We start from the raw sequence: 22,942 nt of genomic DNA, 5'->3' as shown, positions 1-22,942 counted from the left end.
CAATGGCCAATGTGTGTGTGTAAACATTAAATAACACAGTGTATATAACATTCAGTATCCTTCCTGGTAAGTTCCCAATAAATATGAACAGTTATTATCATTTATTATAATTTTTCTATATTGTTTGAATGTTTTACAATAATAGTAATTCATCACTTTATATTCAGAAAAATAAAGCCATTTCTTAAAGTAAAAAAAAAGAAGAATAGTCCCAGGAAAAGAGCTCAGAATGCTTAGAAATTCACCTGTTATTTATCAGCCTGGAGAGCATATTGAATAATAGTTCCCCCACATAATGGGTTTTAACCAAGTTCCCAAGAGTAAAGATGAAGAAAATAAATGTTCTAGATAAGCAATATTAGTACTTGTAAGCCTTTAGTCCACAAATTATTAGATTCATATGGTTATGAGACACAGGTCTGGAAGATCATCCCTCAGAAAAACCAATGTCTAAGACAGAAGTGTTGGTAATAAAGAAAGGTTTTATTTAGTGTCCAAAAAAATACTGTTTTGCTCTGCTGGGTGACCTCTAACGTAAGTGATTTTTAAACAGCTAGTGAAGCTGGAGGGTGTATGTAGGCTTTTCCTCAGTAATACTGAAAGAGAAAGATTCATTATGTTATTATGTTGGTGCTTCTTTTTTTTTTTTGGTGGTACTGGGGCTTGAACTTCAGGGCCTCACAATTGCTATGCAGGCATTTTACCACCTGAGCCACTCTGCCAGGGAGAGATTCATTATGAAAGAACTGTGATTCTGCTCTCACAGACTGCCTGATATCTAAGTTGATTCTGAGAGCAAGGTTTTTCCTCAGTAATACCTGCAGAGAGCATGGAGGCACATAGGTAGAGTCTCTAATGACAGTCAGGAGCTGCCAGGAGAGATAATCACGTACTACCAGAGGTTATGCCTCTCAGGTCCAGGGATTTTTATGCGTACCAGTGCTTTTTGTCCCAGTAAGGACTTTGGGGTACTAAATGCTGCTCTCTAGCTGGAAGCAGATTTGATTTCTCCTGCTTTATGTATCTGTCTCCAAGTGGATATAGTTCTATATTCTTTGCTGTATTTTCCATCAGCTGTGTATATGTTATGGTCACCAAAACACTGACTATGGAATAACTGTTGGTATTTATAGGAAATTAATTTTTTTTTTTTGGTGTTACTGGGGTTTGAACTTAGGCCCTTGCATTTAAGCCACATCTCCAGCTCAAAAATTAATATTTCAAAGTCATGTATTTGTTACAGATTTTACATCCTGAAGTTCAAATTCTAGATCTACGGAGCTGTGATATCTCAGACACTGCTCTCCAGCACGTGTGTAACTGCAGAAAGCTGAAGGCATTAAATTTAAATTCCTCACAAGAAGACAGAGTTTCCATAACTTCAGAAGGTATGTTTATTATCACTGAATAAGTGGACAGTCTACTCCTTACCATCTGGTGTAATTTTGGAGCAAAGAAAGGGAAAATATTCAGAAGAGAGTGTGAAGACATAAAAGAAATAGGAGTCAGGTGCCAGTGGCTCACACCTGTAATCCTAGCTACTCAGGAGGCAGAGATCAGGAGGATCATGGTTTGACGCCAGCCTGGGCAAATAGTTCACAAGACTGTATCTCAAAAATACCCAACACAAAAATGAGCTGGAGGGATGACTTAAGTGGTAGAGCACTTGTCTAGCAAGTGTGAGGCCCTGAGTTCAAATCCCACAAAAAAAAAAGAGTTAAGGCCGGGAATGGTGGCTCAAGCTTGTAATCCCAGCAACTCAGGAGACAAAAATTGGGAGGATCGTGGTTCCAAGCCAGCCCAGGCAAAAAGGCTGCAAGACTCCATCTCATATTTGAGCACGGTAGCATATAATCTAGCTACCGAGAGAAGGCCTTCCCAGGCATAAAGTGAGACCCCATCTCAAAAATAACCAGTGCACCCCAGTACCACCAAAGAATGAATGAATGAATAAATAAATAAAAATAACCAATACAAAAAGGGATGGTAGTGGCTTAAGTGGAAGAGCTTCTGCCCAGTAAGTATGAGGCCCTGTGTTCAACCCCTTTATTAAAAATGAAGTAATAATAAGCCTCTGAAGGTCTGAGGTGGTAGCTCAGTGTGGAGCGCTTTCTAACATATGCCAGGCCCTGGGTTTGATCCTTAACACTGCAAATAAAATAAACCTCTGGTGTCTTTTATCCTATAGGCTTCCAATAAGCCTACCTATGTTAATAGCTCCTTGTGGAAGGAAGTAGTTACCCACCTAGTGCTTGCCTGAAGAAATTGTGTCTCAGTAGTTTCTTCAGGAATGTTTAGTTTTTACAACACCCACCTCCACCACACACACACCCATAACTCATTGAGCTATAATTTTGTTTTCCCCCAGGAATAAAAGCTGTGGCTTCATCTTGTTCATATCTGCATGAAGTTTCCTTGAAAAGATGCTGCAGTCTCACTGATGAAGGAGTCCTTGCTCTTGCACTCAATTGCCGGCTGCTGAAGATCATTGATCTTGGTGGCTGCTTGAGTATTACTGATGTGTCCTTACATGCATTAGGGAAAAACTGCCCTTTTTTGCAGTGTGTCGACTTTTCTGCTAGTCAGGTAAATGAAATATAGACTTTTGAAATACAGGTTATTTCCAAGACTAATCAGAAGAACGTAATTATTTTTGTTATTGTTGAAATTGCTGACCATTTCATGCTTTTGATAATTATATAATTGTAATATAATTGGCATATTCCCCTTAATTATTTTAAGTTGTGAAGGTAGGGAAGTATATATGATTAAAAAATGTTTGCTAAATGGAGGTACTTACTTCTAAATGATTAATACATTTTAGAAAATTCTTCCTCTATCATACCCATTCATGGGCTGTGTTTCTTTTTCACTTTGCTTAGGTATCTGACAATGGTGTGGTTGCACTTGTTAGTGGACCATGTGCCAAGAAATTAGAGGTAATTTTAAAGTATCAATAAAGATGATGGTGGCTAAATTTTATATTACTCTAGAGAATATTTTTAAACCTAGAAAACCAAAGTCTTATCAATTAAGTATTTTGTGGATTTTTTTTTCCTTTCATTGTTTTTGTTTTGTTTTGTTTTGAGATGGGGTCTGAATATGTGGCCCAAGCTGGCTTGTGATCCTCCTACTTCAGCCTCCCAAGTGCTGGCATGTGCCACCATACCCAGAATTTTTCCTTTTTTTTTGCTTCCACCTCTGTATTCCCAGAGTAAAAAAAAAAAAAAATTGGAAACTGAGGAGATAAAATAAATTTCCTTTAAATAAAAATCCATTTTATTCCAGTGAAAATCTTGTATCCTAAAAGTTTTAGCTTCTAACAGATTTCCGGATAATCTTATTATGGATAAAGATGTTTATCCCTTTAAAGTGATATTCCTTAGGGTTTCATGTCTGACTGATACTCCTACCAGGACTACTAATTCTCTTACCATCCTATTTTTCTTGATAGTCACATGTACAACTATTTAAAAAGGTCTGAAATTAGAGCTGGGTATGGTGGCACACTGCTGTATCCCAGCTACTCAGGAGGCAGAGGCAGGAGGCAGAGGCAGGAGGATCTGGAGTTCGAGACCAGCCAGGTCAAAGTTAGCAAGGTGCTTTCTGAAAAAAACAAAATATAAACAAAAGAGCTACAGATGTAGCTAAAGTGGTAGAGCACTTATGTAGCATGCACAAGGCCATGGGTTCAATTCCTAGTTCTATAAACAGATCTTAAGTTAGTGGTCAATCTTTCATTCAAGGTCTGATATATAGTCAGTCTTTGAATATAGTCCATAATACTGTCTGATTATTTATTTTTTTAATTATTATTCCTGTTACCTTACATCATTCACTTAGTATAATGTTTTGGGGATTCATCCATGTTGTTGCATGTATTACATTCCTTTTTATTGTTGAACATTATTCCATAGTATGGATATGCTACAATTTGTTTATACTTTCGTCATCTCATGGACATTTCAGTTGTTTGAATTTTGGACTATTATATGTACTGCTACAAATATTTGTGTACAAGTCTTTGGGCACATGTTTTCATATTTCTTAGTAAATACCTAGGAGCAAAACTGCTGGGCCATACAGAAAGTACATGTTTAGCTTTATAAGACACAACTATACTGTTTTCCAAAGAGTCTAAAGTAGCATTATGTTTGAGAGTTATGTCTACTGACAAGTAGATATTTCTCATTTTTACTGTTTATCTTATTCCATTATACTAACAAACCATTTATCCATTCTCTACTTCTTTACTATGATAAGTAATATTGGAATGGGCATATTTATAAATTCTTGCCTTGTGTACTTGTAGAGGAGTTTCTCTATAGTGGACATCTGCAGTTGAAATTGCTATGTTCTGGAGTAAACTAACTTTTTTTTTTTTTTTTTTTTTGGTGGGACTGGGTTTGAACTCAGGACTTTGCACTTGCAAAGTAGGCACCCTACTGCTTTGAGCCATACCTCTGGGGTGAACTTCAACAGATATTGCCAAATTGCTTTATAAAATGATTGGTTGTTTAGCTTTTAAAGCTACTTTACTTTACAAATTACTTTAGACTTATACTGGTCCTTTCTATATAGTTGTTTTTTGTTTGTTGCAAGCAGATATTTGGCTCTTTTTATATCAGAGTATTTCCAAAACTTTTTTATACTATTACCTATTTTTGTCTTTTGGTTTTCTTTTTTTTTAAATAGGAGATTCATATGGGACATTGTGTAAATCTGACTGATGAGGCTGTAGAAGCTGTCCTTACTTACTGTCCTCAGATCTGTATATTATGCTTCCACGGATGCCCCCTAATAACAGGTTAGTCTGATATGCTGCTTCTGTTTAAACCTTGGCTTCATCTTTTATTAAGTGTGTGACCATGAGAAAATTACTTAATCCATTCCATTATTCAGATCCTGCCTGATAGGCTTACTTACAGTGATTACTTGATAACTGTATTATACCTGGCGTGTAGGGAGAGCTCAATGATGTCAGTCATCTTGATGATGCTGGTGGTAGTAAGTGCTTAAATGTTAGCTATATGAGGATGATGATGGCAGCATTGGTTATGGTCATGATACTAAATATTATGCTATAAAATGACAAGATTTCAAGTTTTTAATATTACATCTAGCATATATGCTGAATGACCTGTTAACTGTTATTTCATTAAACTGTAGATTGATTGGAATTCAGAATAATTTTGACTCAAGCTAATTTGGCTCTTCACTGAAGGAGAACAAAGTAGCCATTGTCCTTTTGATTTATAAAAGAACCATGACACTGAATATTACCCTACCCCAGAAACCGTATACATTGCCCCTACCAAATGTGTCTCATGCCATAACAAACCTGTTTCTCCTGATAAATCAAGAGTTATGCCCAGGCCTTCTAGCTTATTTCTCTAATTATAGTGGAAAAAATATTCTGGAGGTCATGTTACTATCCTGAAAGCTCCTTCGGTTTTATCTTAAGTTTGGATAACCAGTCTTAGTCAAGACTATAGCCTCATTTCTCAAGAAACGAGAGCCAAAAAGGATACATAAGAAACTATTAGTCATGGTTACCTTTAGGAAAAGTTGGAGAGGGACAGGAATGGGAAAAATACTTCACTTTTATGCCTTTTAAAATCATCATCATTTTAACCCATTAAAAATTAATAATAATAATTTATTCAGGCATAGTGCTGCATACCTGTAATCCTAGCTAGTCAGGAGACTAAGGCAGAAGGATCACAGGTTTGAGGTTAGCCTGGGCATCTTAGATCCTGTCTCAAAATAAAGTGAAAAAGGCACTTGGGGAATATCAACTCACTGGTAGAATGCTTCCCTAGCAATCCCTAGTACTGAAGTAATAGTAGTAATAATAATAATAATCATAGCACTTTCAAGGAAATAATTTATATACATATTCATATAGGCACACATATACACATACTATTCTGGGTATTGTGAGAATGTTGTGGAAATACTGTCAGACGAGAAACCAAGCGACAGTGGAGAATTTCACCTGTTATTTTGCACTGGGGGTTGATGGATTCACACTCCTTATCTGAGCACTGAACAAAGGAGTCACAGGATATTTAAAAGGCAATGCAGGGCATCAGGTTACAAGGAATGTGCTGGGATTAATTAGGGAGAAGGGGAGATCTGCTTTGGAGAGTTTATTTACAAGAGGAGACAAAGGAAGTTGGGAAAGGGCGATTATCTCTGCATGGTGCCCTTTGTCTCGGCCCTGAACTGTCTTTTATAGCTTTAATTGGCAATTTCTCATGTTTTATGGCCCTGGTTAAGGTAATCTTCTTCAAGAAGGCAGACAGAGGGTTTTTTTGTCATCAAAGCAGAAAATTGTATTCTAACATTCTAACAGGATATTTTTTAAGGCAGAGGACACCTCAGTATGTAAATTGTAACCTTTAATAATAGAACTTTTTGGAATACCAATTAGAAGTATGTAAATCTACTCTTTGAGCTATGTGTGCATTTATCTCGCATACTGAACAACAAGGGGTACTCATAAGGTGATTCTTACTTTCCTTGTCCTCACCACCCCAACCCTCCATAGGGTCTTAATATGTAGCCCAGCCTAGCCTCAAACTCACAGTCTTCCTGCCTGAATATCCCAAGTCTTATGATTGTAAGCATGCACTGTTATGCCTAGCTCCTTGCACTAATTTAATTACAAACCTGCTCTAAGGGAGCTAATTTTTTCCCTACTGTCAGATGAAATCTCAAACAGGTGCCACTGACTTTATCATTCTCAGATAGGTAATGTTTTGTCATTTCATATGACTAAAACCCTCTTACTTCAGTAATTAAAATATCCTAGATTTTAATATTAATGTAATACTCTAAACAAGGTGAAGTTATAGCTCTTTGCTCCTTCACCTCATGTTTGCTTAGGTAGAAATGCTTCAGTAGGTGAGGGGACATTAGTTTCTGTGCACACTATCTCATGATTCTCTTCTCTAACTTGCCAATGTCAGTGGAGGGTGGGACTAGAATGGGTAGGAGGGGAAGTAAAGGAACAGTCTTATAAGACCATTACTGCCATGATCTCATGTCAGCACTGTGGGAAGACCCTGACTTGTAGGCACAGTTGAGGTTCTTCAGATCCTACTTCCTACCACTCTCTGTATATCTCTCCTATCTGCAGTTCTCTTGACTCAAGCGATTATGTGTCTCCTGACTAGAAGCTATTGTTTTCTTCTGCCCCCAGGCACAGCAGAAACAGGACCATCCAAGCCAGACTTTCTGGCACCTTTATTCCTAGCAGAGATCAGGAGGATCACTGTTTGAGGTTAGCCTGAGCAAAAAGTTGGTGAGACCCATCTCAACAAAGAAAAAACTGGCATAGTGGCATGTGCTGGTCCAGTTACTCCAGTTAGATGGATTGTGGTCCAGGCTGGCCCAGGCATAAACACAAGACTCTTTGAAAAATAATTAAAGCAAAAAGAATGGAGGGTGTGACTCAAATGATAGAGTGACTGTCTGGCAAGTGCAATGCCCTGAGTTCAAACCCCAGTACTCCAAAAAAAGGAAACAGAACCATTAGCTCAAAAGACTGCAGCAGCCACACTCAAATTGTTACATCTACAACCTGCCTGCTTTGCATACCCTGCAAGCTATACCCAACATTTGCTACCCAAAGATAAGATAAAACCTAGGGTTATAAAAGACCCCAAGCCACAGCTACCCTCTGGAGTGCTCTAACCCAGACACTGTGCTGCTGTGATGGTGAATAATGATTATCAACTTGATTGGATTGAGAAGCACCTAGGAGATTAGTAAAGCACAACTCTGCTTGTGTGTGTATGAGGTGCTTCCAGAATGGATTAACTAAGCAGGGCAGACTCAACCTGTGTGTGGGTGGTACCATACTATGGGATGGGAGCCCAGATGGAACAAGAGAGAAAAGGAGAGGGCCAGCTAGCTCAGGCATTCTCTCTTGCTTTCTAACCCACCATGAGGTATGCTGCTCTGCTCTGCCATTCCTTCCCTGTCATGATGGACTGAAACCTCTGAAACTAAGATAAAATAAATCTTTCCTCCCTTAAGTTGTTTTATCACAGTGATGAAGTCTGACTAACACAGCTGCTGAACAACATTATGACTCATAACCCTTTTTCCAGTCCTCTGAGAATTCCCTTATCTTTTTCCCCTTCTGAGGAGTTGCTCCTTCAACCTGCTGCCCTTGGAAGGTCTCATGCAGTGAGGGACTTCTGTATGCAAACCTCAAAGTGCTGCCTAAATAAAACTCATAGTGTCCTACTGACACCTTGTGGTGTCTTAATTTGTCCTGAAATTCTTCAAATTTACCAGTTATATAGTACAGCATTCTAGAAGACATTCATAAGTATCGCATAAAACAAAAAAGTGTTTATATGTCCAAAAAGTTTGCAAAGTGGAACATGCCAACATGATGAATGCTAATTTATCAAAAGCACTGAGAAATACTGTAGCTAAGAAATTTAACTTATCTATTCAAGCATTTCCCAATTTTTAGCAGAGAACATTCTTGATTTGACCTAGCTAATAACTTCTTCATTGTATATTATTATATCTTATTTTTCTGATCCCTAAGGTCACAGAATAAGAAAGTGAGATATTGAAATGTTATTTGCCCAGTGTGACAGTTTTTTAATAATAGTGCCTTTTGGGCCCCAACTAGGAAAAAAAAATAACAGATGTGGGGCCCCGTTTAAAAAAATAACAGGGACATCATCATTTCAGGCCCAGGCTCCTTTGTTCCTTAGCACTGACCTAAGCACAACCTCTCCCCTGGAATGCACCATAACCTGGGCATGAACCCTCCTCTGGAATGCACCACCTCAGCCCTGATCCAATCATAATTGAACAAAGCAGGCCTTTGCCCAAGGTGACCAAAAAAAGGAATAACTCTGGCCACACTCCTGATGACCAAGACACAATGGAGTAAAAACCAATTCCAGTATGCCAAGACCCCCTCACCTGAATAACATCCAATCTGTTCACCCCTAGGATGGGAAGTCCTGCTTCCTGCCCTTCCCCAATAAAAACCCTGCTGGGGTGAGGCTCGGGGCTCTCTGTGCAGATCCGCTGTGTCAGTGAGGTCGGAGAGACCGAGCTTAAGCCCGAATAAAGCCTCTTTGTTTTTGCACGTGACTTCGGACTCCTGAGCGGTCTTTTGGGGTCTCGCGATCTGGGTACAACAGTGCCAAGACTAAAACTAAAAGCTCAAGATAATAGTGCAATGAATACTGTTCTCCTGACATCTTTCCAAAACTTTGAATAAACCACCTAACTTTATGGACCTCATCTTTCCCTTGTGTATAATGACTAATCATAAAATTGGATGATCTGATAGAAATGAAGAGTTTATACACAGTGGCTTTTACTTTTTTTTTTTTCATTACTGGATTTTGAACCCAGGGCAGCTTACTAGGCAAGCTCTCTACCACTTGAGCCATGCCCCCAGCCCATAGAACTTGGCCTCATGCTTGCTAAGGTAGGCAGGCGCTCTACCACTTGTTCGGACCCCCGAGAGACAGAGAGCCACTCGTGAATGCAATCAACAAAGCAGAGTTTATTGGGCTGGCTAGCCAGGGTCGAGCTCCCACATGGACACGCAGGACCGGTTAGGAAAACACGACCCTGAGCCTCTTTAGGGGAGATCGTATATAGACCACTACCTGCCGTTACAGCAAAAGCCCGCGCGGCACATAGCCAATGATTTTGTAACACCACATACATTTCCAGCCTATCCATTTAAGAGCACGTGTACTTCCTAGCCTATAGAGTAAAAGGTCAGCATTTGCGCGCGTATTTACGTTATCAACATTGAGCAAGCAGGCAGAGCACTTCTTGCACGTCATCTTTCGCAACCTGCTCACATTCCTCACATTCTATATGCCCGAGCCGAGCCCTGCTGCTCTGCTTATCTTATCTACACGGGGCGTTTGGTACTGGTTTCTCCAACAAGGGGGTTGGGGTCCGCTGAAACATCCTATTCCTTTCACCACTGAGCTACTCCATCAGCACCCCCTGCAATAAAGATTCTTTAGTGAGAAGAAGGTTGAAAGTTTATTAATTACCCAGATCATCTCTCTTCCTGTCAGTACTTCTGAATCTACTACCATTATGTGTCTTTGCTACTGTCACTGAGTGAAAATAAAGTGGGATAATATATTCATCTTACATTTAGATTTTAATTTCTTCTTTCTGTAGAAAAAAAGATAATTTTTTGGGTTGATAAACATAAGTCTTGTCTTTTTCATGACCCTTTATATGTTTCACTCCTGCTTATATTCATGTGGTTGCTTATATATGAGTATCTAAGATAATATAACATTCTGTAGAAAAGTATTTTATATATACATATAAAATATGTGTATATACATACATATATATATTTTAGTGGTACTGGGGTTTGAACTCAGGGCCTCATGCTTGCTAGGCAGGCACCTTACCACTTGAGCCACTCTGCTAGCCCTTAGCCTGATTGTTTTACAAGCTCATTCTTTACTTAGATTCCTGGATAACACCTATGTCAAGATTTACTACAAAAAGCCCAAAAGAAAAGTATTTTAAGATGTGAGTGCTTGCTTCAGAGTTTCCCTTTAAGTGAAGCTGATTCCTTGCTTAATGAACTTTGTACTTTTGTGTGTGTGTGTTACTGAGGGTTGGATTCAGAGCCTTGTCCTTGCTCAACAGGGCTCTACCACATGAATCCCTCCTTCAGCCCTGATTCCTCATCATTATTCATTCATTCATTACCAGTCCAGCATGACAGACTTCTTTATGCCAGACCACTATAATGTATAATGAAGCATTGCAACTTTGATCATTGTAAATATGTATTAGCCTCAAATTTTACTGTGCATTCTACAAAAATATCTCAATTGCATTTTCCTTGATCATTTCAAAAAATTACCTTGTTAATATTTTGTATTTCCCATAGTTTCTTCTTATTCTTGGTGATCCAAAAGCCTTTGCCATTAATCTTTCAAAAAATGGTCTCTATCTATATAGTCATAGATTTTTAGAGAGATGGTGAATGGTTCCTTAGAGATCACCTATATAACTCTCCTGTTTTAAAGATACAGGAACAGAGCACAATAGATTTTAAGTGACTTTCTCCACATTTTAAGAGACAGTTGACAGAACTGGAAGTAAGTTATCTGATCCATAATCCTGTAATTCTTATCCCCCAAAGAGCAATTTCCTGAGCCTTTGGTATAAAGTAGCTTATTTGTCACTAGGAAAGGAAATAGGAGGGTGACATGAGGCATCAGTAGTGTAATTGGTATAAATGACCTTTTAGCTCTTTCATTCTAGTCTTGGGGTCTGTAGTGTTTTGCCAAGGAATCATGAAATGCTTAGAGACCCCACATTTCTCCCTATAGCATAATAAACTCACGGTTATCAAATATTCCTACTATTTAAACTCATGGTGCTAAATTTTGTTTTCATGGATGGAGCTGCCTAAGGAGACTAATGTAATACTGCCATCTTGTATCAAAAAAATTAACTTACGTAAACAATGTGCTGTATGCTCACTAATGGAGGGAAAAGCATCTTCCTTCTATGTGCAGATTCCCACAGAAGAGTGAGGCACATGTAATCAGAAGACAGATGTTTATATGTAATATTTAGTAACATGTCTACAACTGGGAAAAGTATCAGAATAATCCTAGAAACGTCAGCTGAAATGGAATTGAGAAATATGTCTTCAATTTTGTTCTTTTTCAAAATTGCACTGGCTGTTGTAGGTCCCCTGAATTCTCATATTAGAATCTTACTGATTTCTGAAAAAAACAGCTGGGATTTTTATAAGGATTGGGGAGTCTTGCCACCAATCACAATATTAAGTCTGCCATTTGAACCTTGAATTATACCCCTAGCATTTTTTATTTTTTGAGATAGGATCTCACTGTGTAACCCAGACGGGTCTCAAATTTGTAGTAGTCCTGCCTCTACCCAAGTGATAGTATTACAGGTATGTACCACCATGCTTTCCATTTTTTTTTTTTTTGGCATTACTGGTGTTTGAACTCAGGACCTCATGGTTGCTAGGTAGGTTCTCTACCACTTGAACCACTCTACCAGCCTAACTCCATTCTTTCTTGATGGTAACAAATGAAATTATTTTAATTTCATTTTTGTATTCATTGGTGGTATTTAGAGAAACATTTGATTTTTTCACATTGATCTTGTATTTTGTGGTCTTGCTGAACTTGTTTATTAGTTCTAATTTCTTTTAGTGGCTTTCTTGTGTTTTTTTTTTTTTTTTTCCTTCTGGTACTGGTGGTGAACTTAGGGGCTTTGCCCTTGTGAGGCAGGTGCTGGAATATACTATATATTACAACCATCTATAAATAAGGATGACTTTACTTCTTCCTTCTAACTTGAATGCCTTTACTTCTTTTTCTTGCCTAATTGCCATGGCTGGAACTTTTTGTATTGGTGTTTTGGACTCAGGGCCTCACTTGCTAGATAGATGTCCTACAATTTGAGCCACACCTCCAGCCCTTTTTGCTTTGTTATTTGGAGGTTGGGTGTCACTTTTGATCAGGTTGGACTGGACAGCCATCCTATTTTAAGCTTACACTGACACTGGGATGACGGGCACATGCCACCATGGCCCATTTTGTTGTGGTTGAGATGGGGATTTTGCAAACTTTTTTTTGTCTCAGCTGACCTGGAACTGTGATCCTCACATTCTCAGCCTCCCATGTAGCCAGGATTATAAGCATGAGCCACCAGCGCCCTGCTATGGCTGGAACTTCTGGCACAATGTTGAGAAGAACTGGCAAGAGTGAACATCCTTGTTTTGTCTTTCATCATTAAGTATGATGTTAGCTGTGGGTTTTCACAGATATCCTTTATCACACTGAGGAATTTTCTTGAATGTTTTTATCATGAGTGTTGGACTTTTTCATGGTTTTTCTGTGTCTGTTGAGATAATCATGTGGTTTTTGTCATCTATTCTGATATGGTATATGTGGTAGGCAGAACAGTGCTCCCAGCCAAGTTCTAGTGCCCAGAACTTGTGACACCTGTGAGTATATTACCTATCTGCAGATAACAGACAGAATTAAAGTTACAAATCAGTTCCTTTTTTTTTTTGTGATGCTGGGGTTGAACCCAGGATCTCACACATGGCAGTCAAGCTCTCTAACACTGGGCTACTACAAGCTCCAGCCAATCCTTAAAATAGATTATCCTGGATTTTAGCTCAACGTAATCTTAAGGGTCCTTAAAAGTGGAAGAGGAGGAGAGAAGAACCATAGAGATAGTAGCATGAGAAGAACTCTGCCAAATGTTGCTCACTTTGAATAAACATGCATGAAAGGAACGTAGTGGTCTCCAGATATTGAAAAAATCAGGTAAGTGGATTCTCCTGTAGAGCTTCCAAAGGGAATACAGACTTGTCTCTAAAAGGGAATGTAGACCTGCCAAAACCTGATTTTATCCCAAGACCCATTTAAGAACTCTGTCCTAGTTGGGGACTCTGGTGCCTCACACCTTTAACTGCTATAGCTACTCAGGAGGCAGAGATCAGGAGGATGGAGGTTCAAAAAGCCAGCCCGGTCAAATAGTTCACAACACCCTGTCTTAGAAAAAAAACAGTCATAAAAAAGGGCTGGTGGAATGGCTCAAGGTATAAGTCTTGAGTTCAAGCCCAGTACCACAAAAAAAAAAAAAAAAAAAAAAGAACTCTGTCCTTCAGAACTGATAAACTTAAGCTCATGAAGCCATTAAATTAGTGGTGATTGTTACAGCAGCAACAGGAAGCTAATATGGGGTGCTAGATTGATTTTCAGATGTTAAACCAATTAATCCTAAATCCCAGTTGATCATGGTATGCGATTCATTTTATATTAGCTGGATTTGGTGAACTAGTGTTTTGTTGAGGATTTTTGAATCTGTCTATATTCATAAGATATCTTGGTCTTATGTTTTCAGCTTTTGTGATGTGTATTTGGATTTGGTGGCAAGATAATACTGGACTCATTGAAAAAGTTGAGAAGTGGTCCCTTTTCTTCATCTTCTTTTTCTTCTCTGCCCTGCCCCCCCCACTCCCAGGTGGCACTGGAGTTAGAACCCAGGGTCTCACACATGTTAAACATTCTCTCTACCACTGAGCTATACCCCCAGCCTGAAACCTATATTTTATCAACATGTTATGTAAAATAGATTTCCATTATAATAACAGGTGAAGTTTTTATTACCATCATAAAACTGCATTTGTTATTTTACAGGCCGCATTTTTAAATTGATATAAACCTTTTTTTCCCAATGATAATACCTTCCCATTTCTATACACTCTCTATTTCTCCTTTGCTTAAAATAAACCTTCATTTTTTTTGTTTAAAATAAAATTTAGTAACCATCTATGTTTATTTTATTTACTAAAAGTAAAATTAAGTAGCCACTTTCTAAATTTGTACTGGCCTATGAAATATACAAGTCTAAGAACCCCTGTTAGAGAACTTCCACAACTAGGTTACAGGTATGTTGTACATACAGAATAAGATGTATCTATGGAATAAGTTTATTATACTTGTGAATAATTTTTTCTTTCTCTCTTTTTTTTTTTAAAAAAGCATTACTGGGGTTTGAACTCGGCCCCATACTTGCTAGGCAGGCACTCTACCACTTGAGGCACTCCACCAACCCTGAATAATTTTTAAATAGCAAAATGTCAGTATTTTTTATTTAATTAAGATTTTTAAGACATCTAAAACTGACTTTGCAAAAGAGGTGAAAACTATATCAAAATCACTGCTGTACATTGTAAAAAAATGAAACAATCCAAATGTCCAATAATATACATTGGTTAAAATTATAATGCACTTATATACTCATTATATATAATAGTGTTATAGACATGAAGAATGCTTGTCATTCTAGTTACTGCTTTCTTTTTCAGCCTTTGGACATAGTATAGCTTCCAGGGTGGTTTAACATGTATGTGTGCTGGTTTTCTTTAATCCTGTTCATGTCTTTATAAGTAAATTAAAATTTTAATTACAGTTATTAAACCCTGTCCAATCACTCCACTTTAATGTACTATCTATTTCCTGCTAAGACCCTAAGAAAGGTTAAACACAGATTAATGGTGAAATTGAACCATTACTCTCTGGTTGGGGAAATTAAGATAAAAATACAGAGAAAACAACAAATGTCTGCGTTTAAAAAGTATTACAGTGATCTAAGTGTGGTAGGGCATGTCTATAATCCCAGCATATTCAAAGGCAGCTTGGGATTTTGAGACCCTTTCTCAAAAGGGAAAAAATAAAAAAGGACTCTAATATGTGCATCTAATAATAGTGAAAGCTGCCATTAATTAAGGAGTTATTCAGTTGTATAGTATGCTTTATATATATTATTTAATCCTTTAATCCTGAGAGAGAATTATAATCTCCAGTTTACATATGAGAAAATATTAAGCATCTCTGATTATTGCAAATTAATACCCTGTCATTATTTTCTTTTATAGATCATTCACGAGAAGTCTTGGACCAATTAGTAGGCCCAAACAAACTAAAGCAAGTGACATGGACTGTTTATTGATGTTTTTGAAGCTTATCAAAGTTATGAAAGCTTATCCCAACTACTTTCCCAGGAAATGGTTTATAGATAATAGCTTTCCACTTATTTTATTCTTATTTAAGCTGTAACTCTCAGAGAATCAGCTAAATCTCCGTATGTATGTGTTTGTGCTTTAAAGTTAAAAGACTCTTACAAATTTTAATACTGCTGTAATATATTTGTATTTGTTTGATGAGACATTGTCTTTGAAGTGCTAATCCTAGTAGGAACTCTTACCTATCTGAGGGGGGAGGAGGCTGGGTTTTGTTTCTTAAGTAACAAAGGTTCAAATTATCTGTTTTCCCTTGAGATTTCCTTCTCTGTAGGTATTGAACTCCTGTATGAGATATTTACTGACATGGATAAACTTTAGGAGAATTCTAAGTAAAGATATTTCTAAAAGCATATTTACCTTCCTAGTTACTTTCTGGCTCTTGCCTTCATGAAGTATTTAAATGGCCACTTGCCAAAAGCAAAGCTGAACATCAAGCTTGTGAATTCTTCACGGAAACTTATGTACTCTGTTTCATTGAAATAAAGTTATGATTTATAGCATTAAAGCTTAACTATTCAGCATACCAATATTCAAGGCCCTTGCATCATTACTTATTTCACTGATTTTATGGCTACTCTTCCCAAATATGTTTTATTCATTTATGAACTTTCTTCTTTAGCAATACTGCATTTAAAAGTGTGATTACATCACCCCTAAATTTAGCCTGTGTCACTAGTACTTTCATAAAGCCTTTTTATTTTAGCCTGGCATGGTAGAACATGCCTATAAATCTCAACACTCAAGAGACGGAGACAGGATTGTGACTTCAAAGCCAGTCTGGGCTACGTGGTGAGGCCTTGTCTCAAAAACAAGAGAAAGATGCTGCACAGTGGAATCAAGCCAGAGCTCCTAGTCAGCCACATACCCCAAGGGCAAAGAACTGACCCTCTAGTGTTTTGTGTTGCTAATCTGTGGTGTTCATTCTGTAGGTTAGATGTATTAATTGCATTTGGGGTCTAATTTTTGCTTTTGTGTTTTGTTTTGAGACAATGTCTCACTGTGTAGCCCAAGTTAGCTTGGAACTGTGATCTTCCTGTTTCTAACTCCTGAGTACTGGGATTATAAGTGTGTGCCACCATAGCCATTTTAAATGAATTTACAGAATATTTTCAACATGCAATAGATTTATCAAGACATATCCTCATTATAAGTCAAGGAACATCTGTACTTGAATTTTTTTGGTGGTACTGGGGTTTGAACTCAGGGCCTCCCAGCCCTTTTTATTTTTTTGCGATGGTTTTTTTCTAGATAGGATCTCATGAACTATTTGCCTGGGCTGGCTTTGAACAGAGACCCTCCTATCTCTGCCTCCTAAGTAGCTAGAGTTATTGGCACCCAGCTTGTCCTTGAAATGTTAAAAGAAAAAAATAAAATCTAGAATGTTGTACCAGTGAAATTATCTCTCAAAAGTACTGGAGAAATAAAGACTTTCTTAGACAAACAAAAACTGAGAATTGTAAAAATAAGGTCTTATGAGAGAAGTATTTATAGGCCAGAAACATAAATCTACATAAAGAAAGGAAGAAAGGAAGCCAGGTATGGTGGTGAATGACTATAATCCCAGCACTTGGAAGGCTGAGACAGGGAGATTGAAGTTTGAGGACAACCTGGACTACACAGTGAGTACAAAGTTAGCCAAGGCTATATAGCAAGACCCTGTTGCAAGGAAGGAAAGAAGGGAAGGTGTTAGAGATAGAATGAAGTTAAAATCTTTTATTTTTTTTTTCCTTTAGCATATTATTATTGTACTGGGATATATACTGTGACATTTGCAAAAGTGCTTACAATATATTTTAGTTAGATCCTCCCTCCCCTTCTTAGAATAGTTTCAACAGTTCTCATTGTTCCATTTTCATACGCGAGTACAAAATATTTCCACCGTATTCACCTTCCTTAGTTTTCTTATTCTTAGCTGATCTGATAGTAATTTGTTCACAGTAATAATAGCAGTCATGTATTTAGTGATTGTAGCTTAAGAATAAGTGAAGTGAATGGTAGCAATGTTACAAGGGACCTGAGAGAAGGATTGGGTATACTCTGGTTAAGGTACTTGCACTGCCTATGAAGTGGTGTGGTTTATTTGAAAGTGAACTTGGATTAGTGCTGGAACTCCCAAATGCCTGGGCTACAGGTGTACAGGCAAATGTATACTGCATACTCTGGGACAGACACTACAAAAGTTTTTTAGTAAGCATAATTATGGTCTGGCAGAGTGGCTCAAGTGGTAGAGTGCCTGCCTAGCAAGTGTGAGGCCCCAAGTTTGAACCCCAGTATATAAAAAAAAAAAAAAGTAATATCCTAAGGGAGAGAGAAAATAGAATCATATAAAATGCTCAGTTAAAACCAGAGAAGGTAAAAAAGTGCAATATAAAAAGGAAAGAACAAGAGCAACAAATGTGGCAAACAATAAATGTGGTAGGTATTAATCCATCAGTAACAATAATCATTTTAACTGTGAGTGATCTTAATGCAAGTCTGTTTCTTAAGCTATAAGATCATTTCAGGGCTTGCTGACGTACATAGAATAAAAAAAAATCTAAGTAATGTGGGTACCTCGAAAACCTTGTACTCTCTTCATAAATCACTGAGAGGATAATGGAAACGGGGTTCATAGATACTTAAGTCTACTCTTTGCCTCACCACGTTGATTTCTAGCAGTGCTCTGGAGTTTAATTTCTCAGTTTTCCTTGCTGAGGACATCCTGAATTTTCAAAGAATTATGTCCTCTCAATTATCCAGTGCCATTGTATAATTTCTATTAATGTTAATCACACTGAAGGAAAAGTTGGGTGTTTATCATTTGTAAGCCCCAGTATGTAAATTTCATGTAGCAAGACTTGATTCACTGGGCTATAACAAACTCTGGCTTCCAAAGGTCCAGAACCACATGATGGAAATCCTAAGACCTTTTGCAATCCTGGCTCCAAAATTCCCATCTAATTATCTTATTTTTCTAAGTAACAATTTGTCCTGACTTGCTTTTTCCATACTTCTAAGTGTGATCAACTCTCCCTAGTATCCTAATCTTGGTAGTGGTACAGATTATTAGAAATTTTTGCATGTAATTCAAGTGTCTTAGATAATTCTGAAGCAGTATGTAAGAGATAAGGGTACATTATAAAGGCTGAATTTGTTCTTATCACAAATAAAATGGTAGTATTTCATTTTAAATTAGACAATAAGAATTGCAGTGTATGTAATGAGTACAAAATTATAACACCCAAAAGTAAAAACTAGGTCTTCCCTACCAGTCCACAAGCCATTTGTTTCTCTCTCAGAGAGGAACCATTGTTCCAGTTATCATCTGGAATATCCCCCAAAGACTCATGTGTTGAAGGCCTGGTCTATTAATACAGTGTTCAGAGGTGATTAAATCATAAGGACTCTCACCTCACCGATGGACTAATTCACTGATCAATAATATATAGCTGAAGGGACTACTGGGAGGTGATGGAAACTGTAAGAGGTAGGGTGTAATTAGAGAACGTAAGTTACTGGGGGCATGCCTTTGAAGAGTATGTTTTGTCCTCTGTGTGTCTCTTTTTGTCTCTTCCTCCCTCTTACCCACCTCTCCTTCTTCCTGGCCACCATGAGGTGATAATCCTGCTTTGTCTCTTGCCCAGAGCCAGCTGATGATGGACTGAAACTATAAGCCAAATTAAATTATTCCTCATTTTAAGTTGATTCTCTCAAGCACACTGTTATAACAGTAGAAAGTTAACACTCCAGTTTCTTACTATGTTTCCAGAGATATTCTATATACTTCAGGCAAATATATATTTTGTACATACACACACATACATATGTAGGAAAATACATACTTTTTTTTTTGCTTAAATAGTGGTATGCTATACATATTATTCACATTGTTTTTCATGTATGGTACAATTTTACTGATACAAAATCATGACAAGTCTGTGCATGTAATGGTGATAATAACCAATTTCTAGACAACCTTAGTAAACCACAGAGTTACCAGAAGGTATCATAGCAGAGTATGTAGGAATTTCTAAAATCTTAATTTTTTGCCATGATTGTTAAACTGAAGCCCTACTAAGTACTAAGTACTCTATTAGGCACCTTACTCTTTGATTTCATACAATAGCCCTTTGCGATGAGATCTGTTGAGTTTCACTACTATTTTATAAATCTTGGGAAGCTAGCTTAAGCAGCCCAAAATCCCAGCTATAAAGTGGATTTTGCCTGACTCCAAAGTCCATGTACCATATTAACTATACTGTTGGTATAGTTAATAAAAAATATTACATATTACATATATGTGCACCTATTCTTTTTCATTACATACATTCTTTTATATGTGTGTATATATGGGGTGGGGGTTGAGGCAGAGTCTTGCTATGTAGCCCCGCTGGCCTTGAACTTACTCTGTAGCCCAGACGGCCTCAGGCTCATGATCTTTCCACCTCAGCTTCCCAAGTGCTGGGATTACAGGCACTTGGGAAGTTTATGCTTTATATTTTAATGCAAAGATACATCATAAATACCCTCAACTACAGAACATCTATACCGAATTCTCCTGAATTACATGTTGCCTTCATTGGGAACTGGCCTTCTATAATCATATTCCTATGGCAGTGAAACTAAACAAAAAACTACAGGTAGAAATCTGTGTAACTGCCATGCACAGAAATGGAGAACTAGTTACATGACAAAGGTTGGCAAAACCTTAAGCTTTTACATTTTGGAAATAAGATTTGCCATTTAACAGGAATTACATTCTTTATACTGAAGAATATCTCCTATGGAGAATGTTTTTAGGGTTAAATCCAAACAGAACTATATTCATACTTGAAAGCACACTGACACCTCAAGGCCGAAAATCCCACACTGTGCTTGTTGTCAGCCCATTGTTTTCCTGTCTGGTGGGCTCTGGAAGTGAATATTCTACCACTTTGTACAGCTGGTGCTGAATTCTGTGTCCACTGAACTGGGGCCGGCCAGGGTCACCAATTAGGACTCGGGTTCCATAGGTGCAAAAGCAGTTCTTCAACCACTGATGAAGATGATCTGCAAGATCTTCGTCATAAAACATATCTCCAAGAACTACAAGGTCCCATCTATCTTGTTCCATATTCAAAATGTTTTTGGTTAAAATGGGAAAAGGATTCAGTCGATTCAACTCACAATTTAGTTTAATAGCCATTCCTGTAACTTTATAAAACATATGATAGTCTATTAGCATATTTATGTATATATATATATATATATATATGTATGGTATATATATATACATGGTATATATATATATGCCATGTATATTACATGCCATATGTGTACATATTACCATATATATTATATATATAGACAGTATTAATCTTTTAAATAAGTTTCAAAATCTAACTATTTTTTCTTGTTGAAAGCTGTTTTTTTAGGTAAAGAAGGCTAAAGTTCATATCAGTATAAACTATATATTGCAATTTCCAAAAAAAAAAAAAAAGACTAGATATCTCCAATACAAACAAGCAATACAGAATACCTAGAGATGCTAGGCTTTTAGGAACATTTGCTAATCCAAATAATTAAGATGTATGGTTTTTCACTATAAACAGGGAAATGGCTTTGGACTTGAGCAAGGCAGCAAGTTAAAACTGAGACATCTTTATAAAATAACGGTCCTTGAGGGCTATTCCTCATGGAAGGGTAGGCCAGAAGAAAATCAGGTAAAATTAAAACTTAACTGTTTTAATGTGGGTCCTGATGGAATATAAATCTCACAGAGATACAGGCCTATCCTCACTATGGTCTTGAGTCCAATAAGTACTATTTACAGGACTAGAGGTGTGGCTCGAGTGGTAGAGTGCCTGACTAGGAAGCACCAAGCCCTGTGTTCAAACCCTGCTACTGAAAAAAGAAAGAAACCTACTTACAAGCTGGGCACGGTGGCACAAGCCTATCATCTCAGGACTTGGGAGACTGAGGCAGGAAGTTACAAGTTTGAGGCCAGCCTGTATTATACAGTGAGTTCAGAATCGCCCTGAGCTATATAGTGAGACCCTCTCTTAAAAAATAAGGACTGGGGGTGTAGCTCATTGTTAAGCCCTTGCCTTGTACAAGGCCCTGGGTTCAATCCTCAGCACCACCAAAAAACAAAAACAAAAACTCCTGCTAACATGGCTAGGGACTTTAGTCTAAAAATTAACAGGTTGGTATCCCTCTGGCATGTCTGGCAGACACAAATCCTATTGGGGAAAAATGCATTATCAGTTTGGGCCTCAGAGGCCTCCCACAAATAATGTCCCACAAAATATGAGCTCACAGTATCAGATAACAAAATACACATAGCAATAAGCTATTGTGCTCAAGTGTCTATACAGACTTATCCTGGAAGAAAAGATGATCTTTAAGTATTTTAACATGAACTCTTACTAGGGTCTATGTCATTGGCCAAGATCCTTGATGCCCCACTTATCTTAGCAGCAATAGCAGTAGCTCCACATCCACTCCCGAGATCTAGTACAGATTTGCCTCTAACCGTGTCAGGATTGTCCAAAAGATACCTAAATTGGAAAGAGGAGAAGACAGCAAAGAGTGATGGGGAAAGGTTAGTTAGAGGTATCCAAAAAAGAAAAGGCCAGGTCTCATGGTACACACCTGTTATCCTAGCACTCAGCAGTAGGATTTCAAGTTTGAGGCCAGCCTGGGCTACATAGCAAGATGCTGTCTCAAAGGAGGAAAAAAATGTCTTTTGAGTTGATTGGGCAAAGAAATAATAGAACTTAGCAGAACATGATCCAACTTTGCAGTTTTCCTGACTAGAAGGGGCAAAATTGAACTGCAGAACTGGGCAGAGGTAGCAGAACAGAGGACCTAGTTATTTTCCCTTCCTATTTAACAGATGTGAAGAGTCCCAGACAACAGCATAATCATGCTCTTCAAGTCAACTTGAAGAACAAGTATTGTTCTTACCTATGACCCAGAAAGTACCAGGCACCCAAAATGAAGAACGACAAAATACTGCCAACAATCAGAACTAAGTAAAGCAGATGCAAGTTTCACTGTTTCCTGCTGATTGTGCATTTTACTTGCTGCCTGAATTGTATTATAATGACCTCTTTGGTAAGGCACAATGTCTGGTTCAACCAAGGAATTTGTGCCAGGGAGAAGTAGTTACCAAAGTCAACTATAAAGGAGGTTTTTTGTCTATTTTTTGTTGTTTTGGGTTTTTTGAAAGAGAGTCTCACTATGTAGCCCAGACTGGCCTCAACTCCTGATTCTTCTGTCTTTACCTCCTAAGCACTGGAATTACAGGAGTGAGCCACTGTGCCCAGCTGTAGGTGGCTTTTTCAGAGAAAAAGGTGACTG

General features: G+C 37.8%; 2 protein-coding genes and 1 non-coding gene across 9 annotated transcripts in view; 1 reads left to right on the top strand and 2 right to left on the bottom strand.

Moving 5' to 3' along the window:
• Amn1 (antagonist of mitotic exit network 1 homolog) overlaps window positions 1–22,942 on the top strand; it is a 51,254-nt gene that overhangs the window by 21,807 nt on the left and 6,505 nt on the right. For 3 of the 7 annotated variants that reach the window (XR_012450802.1, XR_012450803.1, XM_074083079.1), the window contains exons 3-6: window positions 1,244–1,388; window positions 2,369–2,586; window positions 2,883–2,939; window positions 4,696–4,807. Coding sequence is in view for 4 of the 7 variants with exons in the window: in XM_074083079.1 (XP_073939180.1) it covers window positions 1,244–1,388; window positions 2,369–2,586; window positions 2,883–2,939; window positions 4,696–4,807 (532 nt within the window). In the remaining 3 variants the exon portion in view is untranslated. Of the gene's footprint in view, window positions 1–1,243; window positions 1,389–2,368; window positions 2,587–2,882; window positions 2,940–4,695; window positions 4,808–15,472; window positions 16,147–22,942 lie in introns of those variants that run through there. The other 4 variants (XR_012450804.1, XM_074083080.1, XM_020183283.2 and 1 more) reach the window with 3 other exon arrangements.
• LOC109698858 (electron transfer flavoprotein subunit beta lysine methyltransferase) overlaps window positions 1–22,942 on the bottom strand; it is a 40,349-nt gene that overhangs the window by 15,230 nt on the left and 2,177 nt on the right. The window lies entirely within an intron of this gene.
• On the bottom strand, window positions 635–22,657 carry Etfbkmt (electron transfer flavoprotein subunit beta lysine methyltransferase). The gene is made up of 3 exons (XM_074081798.1): window positions 22,603–22,657; window positions 22,007–22,447; window positions 635–20,791 (listed from the first exon to the last, which is right to left on the bottom strand). The coding sequence occupies exons 1-3, from the start codon at window positions 22,655–22,657 to the stop codon at window positions 20,448–20,450; spliced, it is 840 nt and encodes a 279-aa protein (XP_073937899.1). The 3' UTR covers window positions 635–20,447.

The sequence above is a fragment of the Castor canadensis genome, chromosome 8 (assembly GCF_047511655.1).
Source record: "Castor canadensis chromosome 8, mCasCan1.hap1v2, whole genome shotgun sequence".
In the NCBI taxonomy this organism is placed as follows: domain Eukaryota; kingdom Metazoa; phylum Chordata; class Mammalia; order Rodentia; family Castoridae; genus Castor; species Castor canadensis.
The sequence above is the reverse complement of the archived record's forward strand: the minus strand, read 5'-3'. Positions and strand labels throughout refer to the sequence as shown.

What these genes read in the sequence shown, in the direction of transcription:
- Etfbkmt (XM_074081798.1), bottom strand. Translation starts at nt 22,657, where the DNA reads ATGCACAATCAGCAGGAAACAGTGAAACTTGCATCTGCTTTACTTAGT. An exon ending in TGCTTTACTTAGTTCTGATT is followed by an intron (nt 22,448 to 22,602) that starts GTTGGCAGTATT and finishes GAAAATAACTAG; the next exon opens with GTCCTCTGTTCTGCTACCTC. An exon ending in GGCCAATGACATAGACCCTA is followed by an intron (nt 20,792 to 22,006) that starts GTAAGAGTTCAT and finishes TGTTTTATAAAG; the next exon opens with TTACAGGAATGGCTATTAAA.